Raw genomic sequence first — 24,728 nt, forward strand, 5'->3', positions numbered from 1 at the left:
CGACATGTGTACTTCGATGAGATGGTGTTCCCTTTCCAGCAGGTACCACCCTCCGCCGAGCTACCCGCGGCTCCTCTCGTCGCGCCTCTGCCCTAGCGTAGCACTCGGCCGCCGCCCGCCCCTGCCACCACACTTGGCGGGCCGCCCCCTTCGCCGAGTCCCGTCTCGGCCTCGCCCCTGAACCCGACGCCTTCTACCTCGGCGGTCCCATCGGACGCCACTGGCGCGGCCGCCTCCTCTGGCGGTGCCCCCGGGTGCGACCTCCTCCAGTCAGGCCTCTGGCTCTGGCTCGGCCGCCTCGGACGCGGCCACCTCTCCGACCGCCACGACGGCCTCGCTGGACGCCTCTGGCATGACCCCTCCGGCTCGGCCGCTGCGGCCTCTCCGGCCGCTTCGACCTCGGGGTCCTATGAGACTGGCTCGACTTCATCATCGCCTGTCTCCCCTCCGATTCATCCGGAGGGTGCCGCAACCCCCTCTGGTGTGGTCACCCGGGCTCGCACTGGGACGTTCCGGCCTAGCACGCACTACACCTCCGACGAGTACGTGTGTGCTGCATCAACCTCGACACTGTCTCCTCTACCTTCCTCCGCTCGTGCAGCCTTTCGGGATCCGAACTAGTTTGCTGCGATGCACAAGGAATTCCATGCCCTACGGCAGAAGTGAAACGATTACCAAAGCCCACCGAATCATTCAACTAGCTCTGGCTTAATTTCTCGGTTTTTGGTTCTTGTACTAATGACACGGCGATGCATAGTTATTTCCATTATGGTTTGGCTAAAAAAGGTTTTAATGTTTTGTAAGTTAAGCGAGTTATATGCCAGATGCAACAGATAAGTTAGGCAGGTCATGTGAAACAACTTTCATATGATATCATCATTTCTCCACGCACCACAGGCTCTTTGTGGATCATTCATAAAACGTGTTGTTCATGAGTTGCTTTGCTTCTTGGTTCTTTGCGCCAAGGGCACGTGTGTCATCTAGTTTCTAGGTGTAAAATGGCATATGTACTCATGTGAAGCATACCAACAGCCTCCACATTATCATAGTTACGGTTGTTCAGGTTTGCATATCGCTCTTGATCTCGCATGAACATTGAGACATGTGTTATAGCAGGCGTGTTGCGTGCAATAGACCTCCTAATAGACTTTATTTTCGAAAACAAAACATCCCCTTTATTTATTAGAAATAACAGTTACATCGGTAGTAAGTAGATTTACAATTTCATTCATAGGCTCCTCAAACCAGTCCCTAGTCTTAGAAAATTTAGCTAACCTAGCAAGTTCGTCGGCTACTTTATTTGCTTCCCTATTACAATGTTCAAATCTAATAAGCGTAAAATCGCACGCCATAAAATAACAATCATCAAACACTGTCGCTGCCGCTCCCGCTGAATATCCTCCATTCTTCATTATGTCAATTACTTCCATATTGTCGGAGTTAACGATGATACAGTTGCATCCCGTCTTCTGTGCAAGTAATAAGCCATATCTCAGAGCCAAGGCTTCAGCTGTTAATGCATCTGCACACCAATTCATCCTCCAAATCCCCCCCCCCCCAAATGAATCCTCCTTTGTCATCTCTAAGTACAGCCCCCGTTGTTCCTCTAAGCATGTCTTGATCGAAAGAAGCATCAACATTTAATTTCACAAAACCTCTAGGTGGTCTTGTCCACCCCTCTCTTTTATTGGTTGCCCTAGGGGATTGGGCAATTACATAATTTGTCGTTATAGCACGGGCTCCCATCGAAATTTGGTATGCGTCTTGTGATTTTCCCTGATGAACTAGCGTACGTCTGTCCCACCATAAGTACCAAGCTATTGGCGATCAATTCACGTACATTTTCTGGGTGTCCACTATAGATAGCTCATGATTTGGCATAAGAAGAAGGAACTCAAGGACCGTCTTTCCCGCACGGTCAATTGCACAGGCTTTCTCAATGGCCTCATGCAGACCCAACCTTTCCCACACTTCTTTCACCTTTTTACATAAAAATAACAAGTGTTTTGTATCTTCCAGCCCGTTAGAACATGATGGGCATATGGGCGAAACCTTCATATGTCTATTTGCAAATGTAACATGACACGGAAGGGTTCCGTGTAAAGTGGGCCAAATAAAAATCTTCACCTTTGCTGGACAAGATAACTTCCAAATCTTAGACCATATCGTATTGACATTTGTTCTACCCATGCCATTTCTGTATTACAATTTTCTCCCATATTGTTTGTTCCATTCCTCCAAATAAGTCGAGCGAACTGTGAAACATCCGTTCTTTGTAAAACTCCAAGCAATGAAGTCTGACCTCCGATAGGAAAAACTGAATCTCAGCAGCAAAGATCAAATACATGCTTCCCTGTTCGAGGTATAAATATGTGTAATTCTTAATTGACATGCTAGATGGTATCTTCTCATCCAATTATAGAAGAACTTGTAATTGTAAGAAAATATGACTATATTCCATCAAACTCTAAAATCCTATGAGGGCGGGATAACAACAAGAGCATCAAATTATAAAATAAAAACTTGTCTCGACATTTTAGGAACAATTAATATTTTTCTCACAGCAAATGTCTATTTGTGAGTTGTACACTAAACATGGAATATGTTGATCTATTTGTTGAATGCTTAGTTTAAGAAGTTCATATGCAACTTCAGATTTGCTCTTGGCAAAGAATGAGCAACTATCGTTTGTCGAATAGAGCTTCATATACCTTTTTTGCTGGTTGGTGATAACCTGGTGGTGATCTATTATCGATGCTCTTCTTTCAGTTGATTGAATAAAGAAGAGCATCACATACAAAATCTTATGCAGGTTCTGACAAGAACAAGTGAGATAGACTACTGATTCTACCATGTCAGTATGCAGTCCAATGATATTTGGCAACGTATTTTTCTGCTTCTGTCATCTATGAGCTCATTACTAAGTGTTAAAAACAATAAAGATGATCAAATGTGCTCTAAGCCATTTAATATGTGTTTGAAACAGCCGCCCTTCCACACCCACAACATTTGACTAAATTCTCAGCAAATTTCAATCAAAAACATTGAAAATTTAATGCACGAGTTTCAGGGTACACCTTTGAATTATTTTATTTTAGTATTTATATATCATCACTAACTGCTTGCAATGATGAGTCAACAACCTACAACCAATTTACGCAAGATTTCAGAGGATAGAGAAAAAATATGAGTTTTATGATTTTACAACATGTAAATGCACATGTTTATTGAACATCAACTTGAAGCAGGTTAAGTGGTTCCTAGATATTAGCAAGTAGAATTGAAGTTGCAGCATTGTCATATAAAAAGGCATAAATCACTTGTCTTACTGGGAGCTATTTGTATATTATTTAAAAAGGAAACGTAAAACCATCTAGATGGATTAGCTATTGGGGGCTATAGTTAATGAATGGAGCAGCACTACCATCATTCCATTCCATGGAGATGAACATGAACATCTTTTCGTTTGACCAGTAACATGAACATATTTGACTGACCTTGATTCCAGGAAGAAGAAATAAAGAGCATATAGTAATGTTTGTTAATGGGTAGTCATCATTTATGCTTTTTTTAGATTATACCTATAGCCTCGTTTCCTTATATATGCTCAATGCACACGTTTAGTTGTTACTTGAAGCACTAAATGACAACATTTGTTCCTGGATTCAAAGATCAATGGAATTTGCATCAGCAATCATAGCACGGCAATAAAGAAAATATATACTTAATTATATACAGGAAAATTTAAAGAAAGATATAAGAATCTTGGTATACTCACACAAATAAACATCTTTCATTTTTTAGACTCACAAACCGGTATTTTCCAAGGTCTTGATTTCCCCGGTGGCATCGGTCCAGGATGAGGCTTTCGTGCAAATCGTTCCTCGGTGCGCCGGCGCTATCGTTCAGTACGGGTGCCAGCGAGGATTGGGGTGTAACCGTCGATTGCTGCCTCCAGTGATGCGGAGCATCCTACGGTCATCCCCATGGACCTACCATCGTCTCATCAAGAGCCAAGAGGACCCATGACACGAACACGAGCTAGAGCTCTCGAGACGGAGGTGACTTCTTTCCTTAGTGATATCACATATGATCCACTCGAGACATGGCTACTACCTAAGTCCGAGATGTTGTGCATGATTAGGTATCAAGAGGACCCTCCTGAAGATGCACGTGAAGCCGGACAAGTCCCCAAGTTCATGGACGAGGAGAACCAACGGAAGGAGTCAAGGACAGCTCCTAGGACCCGGACATCCGGCCCCTGGAAGTGTCACCATCAGCAAGGAGCCAGCGGCCAAGTCTACAGGGCCCGGACATCCGGCGGCCAACCCGGACATCCGGACAGGCCTATCCAGAGAACAGAAGACCTGGCCCTTCAGCCCGGTCATCCGGCCAAAGGACCGGACATCCAGCCGGTCCCGAGCTCCCGGACATCCGGCCCATCGCCCGGACATCCGGACCCCGCCTATCTAGAGAGCATCAAGGCCAGCATCGACCGCCCGGACATCCGGCGCCTCGCGAAGGCCCAGACATCCGGCCTCCCCTGTCTGCGCAAAGTGTAGGGGCCCGAGGCCCATGTACCCCTTCGCCCACCTAGACTATATATACTCCTCCTCCCCCCTCTTTCTAGGGTTAGCGTTGTGATAGCTCATTTGTGGGATAGAGCCTCGCTCATCCATACGGATCTACTCCTTGCGAGAGACCGCGGCCCCTCTTCAGAGAAGATCCACGTTGGATTCAAGACCCCCTCTTGGGTGGCCCCATCAAGACCTCCTCATGGAGAAGAACCGGTTACCTTGGATCTTGTATCTCCTCTCATGTTCCAAGGATCTAGCATATGTGTGACTATATCTTGTTGGTTTGAGTGATTCTCTCGTGTTTTCCCTCGTGTACTTCGTGTTCTTAGTTGGGATCTGCTCCTTTCGTGAAAGATCGGCCGTATAGGGTTCCACCCTATATCATCTTGGTATCATGAGCCACGTTGATCATGATTTCGGAGCCCCCCTCTTTGTTTTCTAGCCTAGTTTTGTTGATTTTGTTCCTAATTTAAAAATTCCCCACAAAAATAGCCCCAAATTTTATTGTGATTTGTTGGTGTGATGAAGTTTTGTTGGATTTGATCCGCGGATTTTGTGTGTTGCAGGTAGATCTACCTTTCCACCATCTTTTCCCCAATTTCCATCCACAAAATCTCTCGAATCTTGCCCCGATTTTGCCTCTTCCACGCGGAGTTCTTCGAGTTCGTCCTCGGATCCAGAGCCCAGACATCCGACCCGACAGCCCGGACATCCGGCCCTCAAGCCCGGACATCCGGCCCCTGACAGCAGCACTTCCATCCACCGCTCCGTTTCCCACCTAACCTTCGTCAAATTTTGATCCGGTGCCCACATACACTTCCGCATACCACCATCACTTCCGCATACCACTACCATTTTCCACAAACACCACCACCGCTTACCCACTATCAATCCCGACAATTTCTACACGTTTTGCTTTGAGAATTTGAGTTGCGGTTCCTGTGTCCTATTGTGTTTCGGCTATTTAGGTACGGTTCAACATCAACATCACCGCCGCTCATCTTCGCCATGGACTCGTCATCAACAATGGTAACCTCATTTTGGTATCGTGATATCATTCTACATTCTTGCCATTGCATTGATAACCCCATAGGCTTACTTTTGCGTACCTTACCCATCAAGACTAGCCTTTGAGTATTGTCGGCAACGTGACTTGTGCACATTAGTGATCATACTTTCCATAGCATACATACCATACCATCGTGGTGCATATCTTGGTATCATCTCTTGTGTCACAAGGTTGTCATCGCATACACAATTGCTATCTTGGTTCGTGAAGTTTTGCATGAGAAAAGAGCTCAAACGACAAAGAGCCAAACAAGCTTTTAAGCAAAAGGGAAAGATAAGCAAAGAGCTTATAAGCAAGAACCATAGCATCATACCACATTAAGATTGTCATACTCGATCATCTTTGATCATATCATCGGAATACCATACATATAGCATACTTGGGATAGAAGTCGTTGCATTTTTGCTTAGTAGGTTGTGCACAAGTTTCGTATCCGCCTATTGTGCAATCGTGCTAGCGTCTTTCTAGTGTTGTGCAACAAGAGCATTTTCGTGGATTCCACATTTTGGCTCACTCCTTGGTTGCACGACCCCACTTATCTATTTGCGTGTGTGTTTCCGTGTATCATATCTTGCTATTGGTCTACTTGTTGCATTTGCAAATTTGTGAATCTTTTCCAACATTATTGAAGCTCACTAACAATTGCATCCAATTTTGTGCCACCATCCTAACCAAGCTTCACTAGAAGCTTTTACTTGTGTAGGTGTGAGAAACTGACAAGAATTAGTACCAATTGTGATATTTCCTTGTTACACATTGGAGTGATCATTGATCCATCTTCAACTTGGGTCAAGGTACATTTGGTATAAGTTCTTCTCTTTCTCCCACTCACATATTTGTTTGGAATGATGGATAGACCAAGTACTTCTACCAACCCACTCTTCCTTGAGCAAGATGATGACCCGAACAACTACGTCACCAAGCTACACCTCTTTGGTACACAATGAGCTTTGCATCAAGAGCAACAAGCAATGAGCGACCGCATCGACCATCTCGCCACCGACTTGCGAATCTCCGAGCAACGTACAAGAGACTACTTCGACAACAAGCTCGACGAACACAAATAAGAGAATGACGCAAGAATGGACGAGATTCATGCCTTGTTAGTCAACCGCTCTTCTACCACTTCGTCCTACTCAAGACGGAGCCGCTCGAGTCGACACTCCGACGACACTATCTCCGGCTCAAGTACTCCGACATCGAACACTCTTCGTCGTGCCGCGCGACAAGACCGTCACGCCAACCGCAATCCGCTACACGACACTGACTCTCAAGAGCAAGCTCGCATGCAAGAACATCGACACCGTCAAAACCAAGCTACTTTCGCGCAAGCACAAGAACGGCAACGTCTACGCCAACAACAAGAGGAAGAGCATGCGCGACAACACCAAGATACACAAGATGGCGAGGCACAACGTCAAGAACAACAACTACGAGAAGCTCAAGCACTTGAGGCGCAATGTGCCCTTCGAGATTCAACTCGAGCCGTAGCCACGCGCAACCGACAAGCTCGTGAGCAACAAGAAGTGTTTCGTGATGAAGTTCAAGAACGACTATATCAAGCTCGCGTGCATCGTCAAGTTCGTCAAGCTCCTCCACAAGCTTGCCAAGAACATCAAGTTCAACATGAGCAAGATGAAAATGGAAATCCTCCAAGACAAGATCAAGTTGAGGGAGACAATCCTCCTCGTCAAGGACGTCATCATCCCCGACCCCAACACAATAAAGAGCAACGATACGGCAAGCTAAAGTTCACCATGCCCAAGTTTTCCGGAAGCAATGATCCCGAAGAGTACCTATCATGGGCATTGAAGGTTGACAAAATCTTCCGCTTGCACAACTATGAAGAAGAGAAGAAGATCGCGATGGCATCCCTCGAGTTCCAAGACTACGTCCTCATTTGGTGGGAACAAGTCACTGAGCGCCGAGCGGCCAAAGGTGAACCACCCATCATAACTTGGGCGCAAATGAAGGATGTCATGAGAGCACGTTTCGTGCCTACCTACTACAACCGCGACCTATTCAAGAAACTCCAACTCCTCAAGCAAGGAACCAAGAGCGTTGAAGAGTACTATAAGGAAATGGAGATTGCCATGATACGAGCCAATGTCACGGAAGATGATGAACAAACTATAGCACGTTTCTTGAATGGACTCAATCATCCTATCAAGAAGATCGCCGACTTCCAACCATACTCGAACCTCATTGAGATAGTGCATCAAGCTACCAAAGCGGAACGCCAAGTGCAAGATGACTTCAAGTACGCCAAGTTCTCGTCCAAGTCCTATGGCTTCTCCAACAATCAAGCTTCAACGACTCCAACACCTTCTACCTCAACCAAGCCATCTACAAGCAACGGCGACAAGTCAAGTTACAAGAAAACTTCGACAACCTCAAGTCGTCCTCCTACTACAAGCAACTTCAAGCCGAGAGCTTCATCATCATCTACCCCAACCGATGAGACCATCAAGACAAGTTCCTTCAAATGCTTCACATGCGGCAGCCGAGGCCACAAGTCCTTTGAGTATACAAACAAGCGCACCATGATCCTCAACGACGATGGAACCTATGACTTCATGAGTGAAGGAGAAATGGAAGCCCTTGAGCAAGTGGCCATGCACCGGCAAGTGAACGACGATGAAGATGATCAAGTCTTTTGTGACAAAGATTCGAGCCCCGCTCTCGTTGTCTCCAAGGTCTTGACTCTTCAACATCAACAAGAACAAGACCAACGATGCCATATCTTCCACACCAAGGCCGGCATCAATGGAAGGTCCGTCAAGGTCATCATCGATGGAGGGAGTTTCCATAACCTAGCAAGTGAAGAACTATGATCCAAGGTCCAATTGGACAAGATGAAGCACCCGCACTCATACAAAGTTCAATGGCTAAGCGACTCCGGCACTATCCAAGTCGAGCATAGGGTACAAGTTTCTTTAAAGATCGGAGCTTACGAAGACACTTTGGAGTGTGATGTCGTGCCGATGACCGTTTGCCACCTCCTTCTTGGACGGCCATGGCAATTTAACCGAGGCGTCACCCACAACGGGCGTACAAATCACTATAGTTTCAAGATGAAAGGAAAGGAGTATGTGCTACGACCTATGTCTCCAAGCCAAGTGATCGCCGACAAGCAAGCCACCCATCATGGAGAGAATAGTGAGAGAGCGAACCACCAAAAAGAGAGTGAGCGCCACAAGCCCAAATTGAGTGCCTCCACGATGAGCAACAAGAAGAATTTAGTCCTCTTTGCCACCAAACGTGAGATGAGAGAAGTGTGTGAGAACCCATCAAGTGCCATGCACTACGTCCTATTGCGCAAAGACGAGGCACCAAAAACTAACACCTCTCACAATCTACCTTTGGTGTTATCTTCTCTATTGCAGGAATTCTAAGATGTTTTTTCCGACGAGCTACCTCCGGGTCTACACCTCATCGACCTCATCCCCGGAGCACCACTTCCAAACAAGGCTCCCTACCGAGTCAACCCCGAAGAAACCAAATAAATACAAAGGCAAGTAAAACATCTCATAGACCATGGACATGTGCGTGAAAGTTTGAGTCCTTGTGCCGTACCGGTCATTCTTGTGCCAAAAAGAGACGATAGCTTTCGCATGTGTTCCGATTGTAGACCTATCAATGCTATCATCGTTCGCTATAGGTACCCCATTCCACGCCTTGATGATATGCTAGATGAACTTAGCGGTGCCATTATTTTTTCCAAAATCGATCTCAAAAGTGGTTACTATCAAATACGCATACAAGAGGGTGATGGAAGGAAAACCGCTTTCAAAACAAAGTTTGGTTTGTATGAGTGGTTAGTCATGCCTATGGGTTTATTGGAAGCACCCGGTACTTTCATGTGTCTTATGCATTATGTGCTTCGCCCTTACATTGGTGAGTTTGTTGTGGTCTACTTCGACGATATCCTTGTTTTTAGCAAATCTCTCAAAGATCATGTCACCCACCTTCGAATCGTGTTGCAAACTCTTCGAAAAGAGCGTATTTATGCTAATATGGACAAATGCCTTTTTGGTGTTGATAAGCTTGTTTTCTTGGGTTTTGTAGTATCTTCTAAGGGTGTTCATGTTGATGAATCTAAGATCAATGCTATTAAAACTTGGCCCCAACCAACCAATTTGCAACAAGTGCGTAGTTTCCTTGGTTTAGCCGGTTTCTACCGTAGATTTGTGAAGGACTTTAGCACTATTGCGTCTGATTTACATGCTTTGAGCAAGAAGAATGCACCCTTTGTTTGGGGACCATCTCAAGATAGCCCATTCAATGAGCTTAAGAATTTGCTTACTCATGCTCCCGTGCTTGCATTACCCAACTTTGACAAACCCTTTGAAATTCATTGCGATGCTACGGTAATGGCATAGGAGGTGTGTTAACGCAAAAGAAGCGCCCCATAGAATACTTTAGTGAGAAACTCTCCGGAGCGCAACTCAATTATCCCATCTATGACAAAGAGCTATATGCTTTAGTGCGAGTTTTGCGTGAATGGGAACACTATCTTCGCCCTCATGAATTTATCATCCATACCGATCATGAAACGTTTAAGTATCTCAAGGGTCAAACTAAGTTGAACAAGCGTCATGCTAAGTGGAGTGAGTTCATTGAGTCATTTCCTTATGTCATCAAGTATATTAAATGTAAGGAAAATGTTGTGGCAGATGCACTTTCCCGTATATGCATGCTTGTTACTAAACTTGGATTAAATGTCATTGGCTTTGAGCACATAAAAGACTTGTATGCGCATGATCCTACTTTTGCTATTCCTTATGCCAAGTGTTTGACGCATACATCTTGGGAACGCTATTACATCAAAGATGATTATCTTATGAGAGCTAACAAACTTTGCATCCCCGAGTCTTCTCTTCGTTTGTTGCTTTTGCAAGAATCTCATGGAGGAGGACTAATGGGACACTTTGGACGCGACAAGACATTTGCTACGCTCTCCAAGAAATATTTTTGGCCCAAGATGTTCCGTGACGTCTCACGCTTCACTACTCGGCGCTCTGCATGTCGCAAAGCTAAGTCTAAGCTCAATCCCATGGACTTTATATGCCCCTTCCAATTCCATATCACCCATAGGAGGATATTAGCATGGATTTTGTCCTTGATTTGCCTAGAACTATAAATGGAAAGGATTTCGTCTTTGTTGTTGTGGACTGATTCTCTAAAATGGCACATTTCATACCATGCAACAAGATAGACGATGCTTCACATGTTGCAAATCTTTTTTGTAGGGAAATCTTGCGCCTACATGGAGTGCCAAAGACGATTGTCTCGGACCACGACGTCAAGTTCTTGAGTTTCTTTTGGAAGACCTTGTGCGCCAAGCTCAGAATCAAGCTCTTATTCTCTTCGGCATACCATCCTCAAACCGACGGCCAAACGGAGGTGGCGAACCGTACACTCTCCACTCTACTACGCGTGTTGATAAAGACGAACATCAAGGAGTGGGAGGAGTGCCTACCTATCGCCGAGTACGCCTACAACCGTGCAAGACATTCGACTACCGGCAAGTCCCCTTCGAGGTCGTCTACGGCTTCAATCCGTTGTCCCCATTGGACATTCTTCCTCTACCACTACAAGAGCGCACCAACATGGACGCGAGTGCACGAGTGAACTTCCTCAAGAAGATGCATGAAGATACAAGGCACACCATCGAGCGCCAAGTACAACGACTCGCGACCAAGCTCAACATCAATAAGCAACCCATGATATTCAACATTGGAGATCTTGTGTGGCTACACCTTCGCAAGGACCGCTTCCCCAACGAACGCAGGTCCAAACTTCTACCACGAGCCGATGGACCCTTCAAGGTGCTTGCACGCTACAACAACAACGCCTACAAGATCGACATTCCACGCGACAAGTACTCCGTGAGTGACATCTTCAACGTCAAAGATCTCTCCCCGTACCATGGTGATGAGGATTTCGATCCGAGGTCGGATCTTTCCCAAGGGAGGGGAGATGATGCGGAGCATCCTACGGTCATCCCCATGGACCTACCATCGTCTCATGAAGAGCCAAGAGGAACCATGACACGAGCACGAGCTAGAGCTCTCGAGACAGAGGCGACTTCCTTCTTTAGTGATATCACAAATGATCCACTCGAGACATGGCTACTACCTAAGTCCGAGATGTTGTGCATGATTAGGTATCAAGAGGACCCTCCCGAAAATGCACGTGAAGACGGACAAGTCCCCAAGTTCATGGACGAGGAGAACCAACGAAAGGAGTCAAGGACAGCTCCCAGGACCCGGACATCCGGCCCCTGGAAGTGTCACCATCAGCAAGGAGCCAGCGGCCAAGTCTACAGGGCCCGGACATCCGGCGGCCAACCCGGACATCCGGCCCGGAAATCCGGCCTTCTTCGCGAACATCCGGACAGGCCTATCCAAAGAACAGAAGACATGGCCCTTCAGCCCGGACATCCGGCCGGTCCCGAGCTCCCGGACATCCGGCCCATCACCGGACATCCGGACCCCGCCTATCCAGAGAGCATCAAGGCCAGCATCGACCGCCCGGACATCCGGCACCTCGCGAAGGCCCAGACATCTGGCCCGATGCCCGGACATCCGGCCTCCCCTGTCTGCACACAGTGTAAGGGCCCGAGGCCCATGTACCCCTTCGCCCACCTAGACTATATATACTCCTCCTCCTCCTCCCTCTTTCTAGGGTTAGCGTTGTGATAGCTCATTTGTGAGATAGAGCCTCGCTCATCCATACGGATCTACTCCTTGAGAGAGACCGTGGCCCCTCTTCGGAGAAGATCCACGTTGGATTCAAGACCCCCTCTTGGGTGGCCATATCAAGACCTCCTCACGGAGAAGAACCGGTTACCTTTCTATCGTCCTTTGTTGATCGTGGATCTTGTATCTCCTCTCGTGTTTCGAGGATCTAGCATATGTGTGACTATATCTTGTTTGTTTGAGTGATTCTCAAGTGTTTTCCCTCGTGTTCTTCGTGTTCTTAGTTGGGATCCGCTCCTTCCGTGAAAGATCGGCCGTATAGGGTTCCACCCTACATCATCCAGGCTGTCTCGTCCGTCGATAATGGTGCGGCGTCGGCCTTGGCAGTCATAAACACAACTTCCACATGCTTGCGAAACTGTTTTTCTTATCGTAAAACAGCAGAAGGATGACAATAACAAGATACTAAAATGATACTAATTATTATTATTATTTATCATAACAGAAAATTGTCCAAAGTAAGAACAAGTCCAAAAAACATATTACCTCATCAAAGACATTCATGGAATCCACTTGCTGCAACGTTTCCATATATGCGAAGAGGTATGTCTGAAATTGATCATCGGGTTGTAACATGAAAGATGATGTCGTAACAAAGGGGCTACCAAAAGAAAAAAAAACAAGCGATGAACCTTCAAGATGCTCAAAATCTAGAAATAAAAAAAAGAAACTACTTCCAGTATCAATGAGATCCCTTGGGAAGTTCCTTCTAAGCAGAACATGTCTTTCCTCGAAGATTTCCCCTTTCCTTTTCCAACCAGTTGTACTTGGCCTCATCACCAGTTGTACTTGGCCTCGATTGGTGTATTAGATAGTGGCGGAGGACGGAGGAAAATCAAGGTGGGGCTGACTCTAAACTCTAGAGCACAAAAAGAAATGGTTTGATGCAAAGCAAAAACAAAGTATTTGACACCTTGACCAGTACTATCAATTGACCACTACTATGCACGATCTGCAGTTGACACTTTGACAAAATTCAGAAACTTATAATGCATCGCTATAAATCAGAAAAAACAAATTAACAACTCTGATGACCCCTGCCCTTTTGTGTTTTCTGACCCCTGCCTCTTCCCTTCATGTCCAACTTCCGCTAGCAGCTAGGCTAATGCCAAACTTAGCCAAACTTGGCCATCGCCTGCGGGTAACTTCGGTGACGTCGTGCAGCTGTTGTCGCCCTGCACTGCTAGAGGCTGATGTCCTTCATGCAGAAGACAGGAGTACAGGCTCCGGCATGTAGGCTGGAGCAGAGCCGTCTTCTTGTGCGGTCTGATGCTGACCGTCACACTAATTACTGCGGTACATGCCTGCCGGAGTACCGGTTGCCAGCGATCGCTTCCTCAGCCAAACGCACGACGATTCAGCTAGTGAACGACCGACCAAGCCACACCCACAACGCGCCCTAGTGCCTCGACCCATGCTAAAACAGACATGTTTCGCTCCAGCACGCCGGCCAAGCCCATGATTGCTCCTTGTCCAATCCCCCTTTCTTCTTACTCGATGAATGACGCAGCCGCAGCCGCCACGAACTCACTATGGCCAGCGATTGATTCTAGGTGGGCGTCCACCCCACCTTGCCCTACGGGTCCTCCGTCACTGGTATTAGGAACTGGGTAGCACAATGGATCTGATTATCTACACGCGGAATTAGACACTGGAGCAGATCATCTAGTATCCAAAGCCAAGACAGGCAATAGCGAAACTGAACGGCACCATTTACCTTTGAATGGCACACATCCTCTCTCGAAAGAGCTGATCCAAGTTCAGGTGGCCCAAGAATCCACATGTGCCGACCGGGTTGAATAGGAGGTAGGCTGGCAGCCCCATCTCCTTGGACACGTCCACTGCAGATCCGATGGCACCGTCAGCGAGAACACGGATTACCGCCGGGACTCCCTAGCGTCGGCGCGTAGCGTGGTGCTCGGAACGAGGGTGCTGGGCAGCGGCCTATTTCTCATCTCCCACGACAGCGGCTCTGCATGTCGGGCCCGTGTGATCCATCCCTGTTGGGGACGAGGGGGGTTCGATTCGTCGGTCATTGGAATCACGGTGGCGCTGCGGCGCTTGGCATTGGCAGCGGCGCCTGGCGATGCCTGGCGATGCATAGAGTTTACGGCTCGCGGGTGCGTGCGTGGATGGTTGCGTCTGGCTATTTCTTCGGTTCTCTTGCGTGGGGTATTCTGTGTGATGGGAGGAGGGGTTTGTGTGTGTGCGAGGTCGTTCTTTTGTACGTGAAAACAAATCGGTGGAATCGAAGGAAGGACAAACAACGTACAAACTGCTCCGAGTAGAGATATGCCGCCGGTTTTTTCTACTACGAGGGACAAAAAATCGGTGGGAGGAGGTGGGACGAGGGGGTGATTTCCTTCGATCGATCGGTGGAGCTAACGAGACCAAACGGACTCCTCCTTTGGAGTAGAGATAGTTCTTCCCCTCACTCAAATTCGCCACCAACATGACGAGAATTGTGCATTTATCAAAAAATAAAAGATCATAAATGGGCAATTTCCAAAATAAAATGCCACTAATTTCTCTTTTCTCCTTTAAAGTATAGATAATGTTCATTCCCTGATTTCTCTCTTCCTCTTTCATACTCAGAGAAAGAATCTCTGTAATCCAGAGCAATAATACTAGTTTCCATACTACTAGCAGCCAAAATCGGACCACCTACCCGGGACGGGATCAAATCCTGAGAAACAAGGTCCCTGTTATATGGAAGTACCTCCAATTTGTTGTCGTTGTAGCCGCCGGCCTTCCCACTCCCCGCCAGATCAGTAGGGATCCTCGCTAGATTCGTGCGCATCATCTCCTCTGCCCTCCTCTTCATCCACTTCCAGCACCTATTCCGGTTTGGAGATCGCCGGAGAATCCGCCTTGATGTGGCCTTGATTTCTTCCCAATCCAGCGGGCCCCCGACGGAATCCCCCGCCCTACTGGGAACGCGAGGCTCCGTGGTCTCCGCCTGGGACGCCGTTGTTGCCCGCCCCTTCCCGTTGGGGTCACGAGCCGCCGGGGCCTCCGCCGGATTCCCCTTCTCCATCACTCCCCTTTCTCTATCTCCGTCGCCGCCAGATCGCCAGGCGATCACCGGAGCTTCGGGTTTTTTTTTTTTTGCAAAACTCCCCTGTCCAGCGGTCTTCTGCTTTGAAGATACCTCCTAATAGACTTATAAGCCCCTAATAGACATAACTGCTTGAACGGTGACTCCTAGTGCTACCTCTTGAAAGGCGTGTACCAAAGGGTCAAACAAATCTCGTTGTCATATTGACGTGGCAAAGTGGTGGCTCCCAAATAGAAGGAAACGACCCAAAGGAGACATCACACCATGACGACAACAAGTGGAGACAGCTCGCAGGGGCTTGTAGCTAATTTCACATGCGGTTATTACAGCAATCAAAGTGATACAAGGGTTTTATTAAATCGCCCTATGGCATGGCATGGCATGGCCTAGTTCAAGTCTAAATGCAGGGAACCAAAAAACCTCTAAAAAATCCAAAAGATGCATCTTGCTGGATTAGTTCAACCTAAAAAATGGATCTTGCTGGATAAGTTCAACCTCGCAAGAAAAACAAAAGATGCATCTTGATGGATTAGTTCAACCTCACGGACCTCATCATGAGCAACCTAACACCACACAAGCCTGTACTACCGCAAGTAATAATCAACAAAATTCAACTTGAAAACGATAATTCTGGAACACTTGCAGAATATCAGAAACAGCTAGTAGAAAATATCAACTCTGATGTACTCCCTCCCTCCGTCCCAAAATTCTTGTCTTAAATTTATCTAGATACAAATCTAAGACAAGAATTTTGAGACGGAGGGAGTATGATCATTTCATTTGTACAAAATGTTGACTGCCGATGCAGAATGTCAGTTCTTTGGGGCACGGTCGAACTCAATATCTACAGATTCTGCAAACACGTGACTGACAGGCATTACAAAATGGAATCCAACTTGGTCCCCTCTTAAGATACAAACATCAAATAAAATTGTAGAACGACAATCATAGCTAGCTGGCCCCCTCTCATCCAAAAGTCAAATCGAACAAAACTGGGTGCAGATTGTTTGGCAGTGACGGCTGAAATCAGTAGCGGTACACTGCTGCGAAGACTGCGTTAACATTTTGTAAAATTCTTTTGGATCAAAACCTATGTGGGCAACTGAAAGGGGGGAGGACGACTATGGTCAATTAAATGAAGAGTCACCAACAGATTGTGTTGACAACAGATGGCTCACTACATGACATCCTTTGTGAGGTATTTCACGACTGTGCCATCCTTGCATTTAAGCAGGCTTATGCTTACGGTCAGCCAGCCGATTCTTCACCTGAATATATTGGTAACAGAGAGAAGGACATGTTAGTTCAAATTCAAACAATGATCGGGTAAAAAAAATCAAACAATGGGGTCACCGCATGATTTTAAGTTCAGAGATATATTCATTAAAAACTAGGGTTCTACCGGGTCCCGCGATTAGAATAAATCCGAGGCACTCCGTTGATCTACCGAAAACCAAGCAATCACACAAGCACGACACCGAGATTTGTTAACGAGGTTCACCATCATAGCTACATCCCCAGGACCTGACTACGGGTACTCCTCCCCATGACACCGCTACAATACCGCACCCCGGGCGCCGGCACACGCCGCCGGCTCCCCCCGCGTGCTTGTGCTATTATGTTGGCATAGGTTATATCGTGTGTCTACCCTTGCTATATATGAGAGGCCTAGGATACAAGTGTCCTACTTGGACACGACTCCATATCCTGTCTACACACCGTATGACTCCAAGTCCAAGTGTAACCTAACTTGTACAATAATATTCGACACAACTCTAACAAACTCCACCTTGGCGAATATTCTTCACCACCTTGAATTCATCCATGCATCAAACCCCCATGTACATTGAGATACACCTTGAGCACCGCTGCTACTCCCAGACTCCATGTGACTCCACCTGCAACTGTAGTCCCTTCTCGTCTTCTTCACAGTCAATACTTGAGCAAAATTAAGTTTCTCACTACTCTACTTTGTACTGCCAACTTCTGGAGAATCCGTTCAACGCCATCACACACCGACCCCTGTCTGCGTGAAAGTGAACAACTCACATATTGGACGCCACATATAAGAGTTACCTGAACTCAATGTCACCGGTCTTTCTTGACTGCTTGTCTAAAACTTAAAAGGAATTTCACCGTCGCCCTGTGTCACCCTGAGTCAAATTTGCAGTTGTCTCAACCTTGTTCCGGATAGTCTCTGGCATGTCCCCTAGCTATAGCACTCCGCCTCCTTCTGTATTTGTCATCCGCACTTTGCCATGTGCACTGAACACCACAGAATATACGGCCATGTACTGTCTTAGCTTTTGACAATTTCAGACTTTCCCCCACTTTCTCATATTCTCCATGGTCAATTCCTGTCCATCAACCGGCACCGATAGACCCGGTCACCAACTTGAATCTGGTACTCGTCAACACTGCTTCAGCACCCTCTGCACAATTTGCCTGACCACATGTTTGACCACCAATGCCTTGGCACGTCGTTGTGTCCCGTGCTTACCTCACGCCTCACCGCTATCACCGCGTCTAGCCTCTGCTGTCCTGGTCGAATCTCTAGGGCCACGGACCCACACCACTCAAACCCCTACTGCAGAGAACCACCGATCATCACCGACCGATGTCGAGTATCACGTCTCCATCAGACCACTGGGCCCCAGTCCGATCCACGTTCTCTCGCTATCCCGCTGAAATAGGCTTCGACTCTCCATGCATTTACGCCATAGCCCCTCCATCAGCACAGTGTAGTCATCCATCAGACTCCAGCTCCACCTTCAACATGACTCCATTGTGGTTGTACAAGCCACCCCGCGCCCTGTCGACTTCAAGCTCTCATGTGTACACAAACCTTGAATCAACCCTGCGCCATTGTCTTGTCGAAGCCGCACAAGCCCTCAGGCCTGCACCACGTGTTTCCACGCCCCAGAAGTCGACCTCCATCAGCATCACGCTCCTATGTCGTCGACGCTGAAATCACTGTTGTCTTCTGCTTTTGACCAACATCCATGTCGATCCATCAGACTATCCTGTCTGACCCAGCCAAAATTATCTGACTGCAACCATGCTTCATCCTGCGTCATGTCTGCCAGCACATCTCTCCGTGCATTGCTTAACGCCCTGTGTATGCATGATCCTTGCACAACGCACTCTAGGCTCCCAAATCATCTTCCGCGAATTTTCATCCACATGATACTTTCATCTTAGTTGTCCTGGCCTCTGCAACACCTTCAAACGTCACTGATATGCTGAGCAAGCTACTCCACTCCTGCCGTAAAATCTAACCAGGAAATATCCTTTGGTCTTCACGTGGTGGTGCTTCTCTTGGCACAATCTCCTACGCTTGATGTTGCTTTTCCAGCCAACGTACTGCTACCATATGCAAAGCTATCCATGTGGTTTTTTTTCCTTCGCTGATTAATTTGCTGCTAGCCTCCACGATACATGCTTTTTTTCAACAACACCTCGTGTCCAGCTTCTGCGGCTCCAAGCACCTTGCCTCCGGATGCATCGCGCGTACCACCAGACTTCCCACGAACGAGCATCTTCCGTGCACCAGCCAAACCCCGCCATGGCCAGCCCACACACCGCCAACTGGGTTTGCCGCCCGAGATGGCCGCCACTAACCAACGTGGGCCTTAAATCCCACACTTGGGACTGCTAGCAATGGGCCTCCAGCCATGTTGCTCGGCTGCTACTCGCACCACAGGCCTGTCGCTCGCCACGCCTCGAGGACTCCTGCAGCACGCACGTTGCACCGCCGCCGTATCCGATCTCGCACCACCACCAGGACACGACCAATCTCGATCCGTTGTCGCTGTGTCATCCGACACACGAACCACCAGCCGCGCGCGCCTTCACCGGCAGGGCCGCCTGCCCTAGCGCTTTGCTTGCGCGCCCTTGCTGCTACGTGTTACGTATGCCGCTGCCGCACGCTTCCGATCTCGCCGAGATTCCGTGCCTGTGTGCCACGCGCGCCCCGCCAGCCACCAGCCTGCGGCGCTGACGATCCAGTCTTGCAATGCTGTTTCTGATTGATTTATACGTGATGATCTCCGATCGCTACCGCACGTCGCCGAGCCTCCGCAGCCGCCGGTCTTCATCGCTATCCTCTAAATCAACTTCTGCTGCCTCTTCGAACTTTGCTCATGATACCACTTGTTAGAATAAATCCGAGGCGCTTCGTTGATCTATCGAGAACCAAGCAATCACACAAGCACGACATCGAGATTTGTTAACGAGGTTCATCATCATGGCTACCCATGTGCCAGAGCCATGAGTTGGTTGCGAGATCTTATGGGTTTCACCTCTAGCCTACCCCAACTTGTTTGGGACTAAAGGCTTTGTTTTTGTTGTTGTTGTTGTTGTTGTTGTTCACCATCATGGCTACATCCCCGGGGCCTGACTACGGGCGCTCCTCCTCATGACACCGCTACAATACCGCACCCCGGCCGCCCGTGCGCCGGCTCCCCCCGCGTGCCTGTGCTATTATGTTGACATAGGTTACATCGTGTGTCTACCCTCGCTATATATGAGAGGCCTAGGATACAAGTGTCCTACTTGGACACGACTCCATATCCTGTCTACACACCGTACGACTCCAAGTCCAACTGTAACCTAACTGGAACAATAATATTCGACACAACTCTAACACCCGCTACCGGCTTGGTTGACCGAGTCGTCGTCTCAGCCGGTCTACACGATGGCCTCTGGACCGCCGCACGTGCCGTCACAACAGGCGCAGTACGGCGGGTCCTCCAGCTCCGCGGGCCCCAACGTTGGCCTCGACGCGCCGCCGTTCCACGTGGGGGGGGCGTGTGATCACCGACCCGGTGCCGCTGCTCCGCACCGCCGAGCCGTACTCAGACGGCTCCCGCTTCGCCAAGCTCACCTTCGCCACCTACGACGGCACCGAGGACCCCCTCAACTGGCTTAACAGTGTGACCAGTTCTTCCGGGGGCAACGCACGCTCGCGTCGGACCGCACCTGGCTCGCTTCATATCACCTCTGAGGCGCCGCACAGACGTGGTATTACGCTTTCGAGCAGGACGAGGGCGGCATGCCTCCATGGGAGCGTTTTCGCGAGCTCTGCCTCCCTTCGCTTCGGACCGCCGATACGCGGGGGCCAGCTGGCGGAGTTGGGTCGTCTTCCCTTCACCTCTACGGTGCAGGACTTCACCTACCGCTTTCAGGCCATGGCGTGCCACGCGCCCGGCGTGACGGCAGCGGGCCGAGCTCTTCTTCGGCGGTCTACCGGATCATATCCGCGTGGACGTGGAGCTGCGGGGACCCCAGGACCTCCAGACGGCCATGTACTACGCCCGCGCGTTCGAGCGCCGCGCGGTGGCATCCAGCAGGCGTCACCATCCCGGGCCGCTGGGCTGCCACCCTGGCCGGACGTTCCCGCGCAGGGTCGGTCTGCTCAGGCTTCCGCGGCACCCCTCGCCGCGACCGTGGCACGCCCGTTCCGCCGGCTCACCCCAGCCGAGCAACTCGAGCGTCGCCGTCAAGGGTTGTGCTTCAACTGCGACGAGCCCTACGTGCCCGGCCACGTCTGCCCACGACTCTTCTACCTGGAGGTTGTGGACTACATTGAGGAGGCAGCCGCCGCCACCGGGCTCGGCGCCCTGCCCGCCCCAGCGGCCACAAAGGTGTTTGGCGACGGTTGATCACCTCGAGGAGTTCCGCAAGCGCTTCCCCGCCTTCCAGCTCGAGGACGAGGTGTTTGTGCAGGCGGGGAGAAATGTTATGACCGGCATATTAGGTGTTTAGCCCAGTTAGTTGTGGCCCAGTCTATCTTATCTTTATTAGGGGCTTAGCCCAATTATCTTAGTAGGAGGATTATATAAACTCGTGTAAGGATCTGTTTTGGAATTAAGCAAGAAGCAATCATATTTGCTCGGCTTCCTTAGGGAGCCGGGAGACCTAACCCTAGCCGCCGCCTCCCCTACGCCATCTCCCTCTCAGCCGCCGCCTCCTCGCGCATGACGGCGGCCAGCCGCCGGCGGCTGCGAGTGCGTCCACGACCAGCTCCCTCCTTCCCCTACAACCTCCGGCCTAGACCCGGTAGAACCCTAGTTTCTAACAGTTACACTCTTTGTGTTTAGACCACCACTTCCTTTATTCTTCAGACATTTTAGATTCCACTTTATTTTAGACCAGGAAACATATTATTTAAAGAAAGTGGAATCTAAACATATTATTTAGATTCCACATGTCTTTGAATACAAATTAATCTTTCTGTTTATAATCTTAGCTCCCTAAACCAAAGATAACATCTAGAGTAAATGACTAGAGGCCAGTAATATACATGGCGCAATCTACTTTAGAGCAGAGTACCATGCTCTAAGGATGGTTCATCAAGAGAACCAGTGAGGCGCAGATTTATGATGTAAATGAGGGGCGATCATCCGGGTTGAACCCACCAAGTGCAAACGGTGATGCACATATATACGTCTGGAGTTCACCCATTTAACACTTCTCTGAAACCATTTTGAATGGTTTCTCTAAACCTTATTTCGAATACCCCTAATGTAGGCTGGTCGGTCCCAACGCTACTCTCAAATGGCAGGATCTGTTGGTTTTAAAGGATTTCCATAGGAATTCTGGAGGATTGTAATCCTTATGAACTTTTCCTTTGTGGGTTGTTTGATTTGTAGGATTATAATCCATAGCACTTCTTCCTGTGGGCTCATTTGAATTAATTTTCACAGGAAAACTTTCATTGACTCGTACAAAACAGAGAGGCTCACCCCTTTCCTGATTCCCACTGCAATCCTATGTAACTTTTTTCCTATTCCCACATTTTTGGAATCCTACAAAACAGAGAGGCTCACCCCTTTCCTGATTCAAGAAACTTCTTGTCCTTTCTAATGTGCATAGGCTTGTACCCAAAAACCGAAAAGAAACACTTTTAGAATCCATAATAAAACTAAATAAAATGCACTGGTTTTTAGGGATGAAATTTTACCGCATTTACATACTTCAGCTGCTTTAAGACTTCATCTGTATCCAACTCCTGCAGAAAACGATAATATTTCAAGAAATTAAAAGGCATCACTTTGAAGTAACATGTGTACGATCAACTCTACAGCATTTCGGGACGTATAATAGGTTAACCAAATTTTGTGTACTAGTAGATGACCAGAAACCAGCAGGATTTCCTGAGTTATCGGCTATACATTGTATATTCGAAGCAGAAGCAGTTTCTAACGAGTATTCAAAACAAGCTCAACGAACAAAAACAAGAGAACAATGCAAGAATGGACGAGATTCGTGCCTTGTTGGTCAACCGCTCTTCTAAAGCGAAGCGACAAGTGCAAGATGACTTCAAATATGCCAAGTACTCTTCCAAAACATATGGCTCATACAATCAAGCTTCAACGCCTACCAATTTCTACCTCAACCAAACCTTCTACAAGCAACAGCGACAAGTCAAGTTACAAGAAAACTTCGACAACTTCAAGTCGTCCTCCTACTACAAACAACTTCAAGCCGAGAGCTTCATCATCTACAACACCATCGGATGAGACCATCAAGACAAGTTCCATCAAATGCTTCACATGCGGCGGCCGAGGCCACAAGTCCTTCGAGTGTACCAACAAGTGTACCATGATTCTCAACGACGACGGTACGTACGACTCCATGAGTGAAGGAGAAATGGAAGCCCTTGAGAATGTGGCTATGCACCAGCAAGTGAATGAAGATGAAGATGACCAAGTCTTTTGTGACGAAGATTCAAGGCCCGCTCTAGTTGTCTCCAAGGTCTTGACTCTTCAACATCAACAAGACGAAGACCAAAGATGTCATATCTTCCGCACCAAGGCGGGCATCAATGGAAGGTCCGTGAAGGTCATCATCGACGGAGGAAGTTGCCATAATTTGGCAAGTGAAGAACTATGCTCCAAGCTCCAATTGGTCAAGATGAAGCACCCGCATCCCTACAAGGTCAATGGCTTAGCGACTCCGGCACAATTCCAGTGGAACACATGGTCCAAGTCTCCTTCAAGATCGGAGCATACGAAGACACATTGGAGTGTGACATTGTTCCTATGTCCGTTTGCCACCGCCTACTTGGACGACCTTGGCAATTTGACCATGGCGTCATCCACAACGGGCGAACCAATCACTATAGCTTCAAGATGAAAGGGGAGGAGTACGTGCTACGACCTATGTCTCCAAGCCAAGTGATCGCCGACAAGCAAGCAACACACCATCGTGGAGAGAATAGTGAGAGCGAACCACCAAAAAGAGAGTGAGCGCCACAAGCCTAAATTGAGTGCCTCCACGATGAGTGACAAGAAAAACCTAGTGTTATTCGCTACCAAAAGTGAGATGAGAGAAGTCTGTGAGAACCCATCAAGTGTTATGCGCTATGTCCTATTATGCAAGGACGAGGCACCTAAAACTAACACCTCTCACAATCTACCTTTAGTGTTATCTTCTCTATTGCAGGAATGCCAAGATGTATTCCCCGACGAGCTACCTCTGGGTCTACCTCCTCTTTGAGGCATCGAACACCGCATCGACCTCATCCCCAGAGCACCTCTTCCTAACAAGGCTCCCTACCGCGTCAACCCCGAGGAAACCAAGGAGATCCAACGGCAAGTACAACAACTCATCGACAATGGCCATGTACGAGAAAGTTTGAGCCGTCCCGGTAATTCTTGTTCCCAAGAAAGATGGTACATTTCGCATGTCTTCCGATTGTCGTCCTATCAATGCTATCGCGGTTAGATATCGCTACCCCATTCCACGCTTAGACGACATGCTAGATGAGCTTAGCGAAGCCACAATTTTCTCTAAAATTGATCTTAAAAGTGGCTACTATCAAATACGCATCCAAGAAGGTGATGAATGGAAAACCGCTTTTAAAACCAAGTTTGGCTTATATGAATGGCTGGTCATGCCAATGGGTTTATCCGAAGCACCCGGCACCTTTATGCGTGTGATGCATTTCGTCCTTCGCCCATACATTGACGTATTTGTTGTGGTCTATTTCAACGATATTCTTGTCTTTAGCAAATCTATCAAAGACCATGTCAAACATCTTAGAACCGTTTTGCAAACTCTTAGAAAAGAGCGCCTTTATGCTAATATGGACAAATGCCTTTTTGGTGTTGATAAGCTCGTTTTCTTGGGTTTCGTTGTGTCTTCTAAGGGTGTTCATGTCGATGAATCTAAGATCAATGCTATTAAAACTTTGCCTCAACCAACCAACTTGCAACAAGTGCGAAGTTTGAATCTTGTATCACTCTTTATGTTTC

General features: G+C 48.0%; 2 protein-coding genes across 9 annotated transcripts in view; both read right to left on the minus strand.

Annotated features, from left to right (window-relative positions):
* Nucleotides 1–2,042: 2,042 nt before the first annotated feature.
* LOC123097255 (uncharacterized) lies at nt 2,043–15,681 on the minus strand. Of its 4 annotated transcripts, XM_044518964.1 has the most exons (4): nt 15,130–15,681; nt 12,897–12,959; nt 3,582–3,659; nt 2,043–2,353 (listed from the first exon to the last, which is right to left on the minus strand). In XM_044518964.1, exons 1-3 carry the CDS (start codon nt 15,445–15,447, stop codon nt 3,621–3,623), a joined length of 420 nt encoding a protein of 139 aa, XP_044374899.1. In that variant the 5' UTR covers nt 15,448–15,681; the 3' UTR covers nt 2,043–2,353; nt 3,582–3,620. The 4 variants fall into 4 exon arrangements, with proteins under 4 accessions (XP_044374899.1, XP_044374898.1, XP_044374896.1 ...); XM_044518963.1 differs by having other exon boundaries at nt 2,043–3,659; XM_044518961.1 differs by lacking the exon at nt 3,582–3,659 and having other exon boundaries at nt 15,130–15,680.
* A 431-nt stretch (nt 15,682–16,112) lies between these two features.
* The window catches only part of LOC123097254 (uncharacterized), a 36,345-nt gene continuing 27,729 nt past the window's right edge, over nt 16,113–24,728 (minus strand). For all 5 annotated transcript variants that reach the window (XM_044518958.1, XM_044518957.1, XM_044518956.1 and 2 more), the window contains 2 exons: nt 22,433–22,480; nt 16,113–16,736 (listed from right to left, as the gene is read on the minus strand). In XM_044518958.1, coding sequence (XP_044374893.1) covers nt 16,695–16,736; nt 22,433–22,480 — 90 coding nt within the window. In that variant the 3' untranslated portion in view covers nt 16,113–16,694. The remainder of the gene's footprint in view (nt 16,737–22,432; nt 22,481–24,728) is intronic.

This window comes from Triticum aestivum, chromosome 4D (assembly GCF_018294505.1).
Source record: "Triticum aestivum cultivar Chinese Spring chromosome 4D, IWGSC CS RefSeq v2.1, whole genome shotgun sequence".
NCBI lineage: Eukaryota > Viridiplantae > Streptophyta > Magnoliopsida > Poales > Poaceae > Triticum > Triticum aestivum.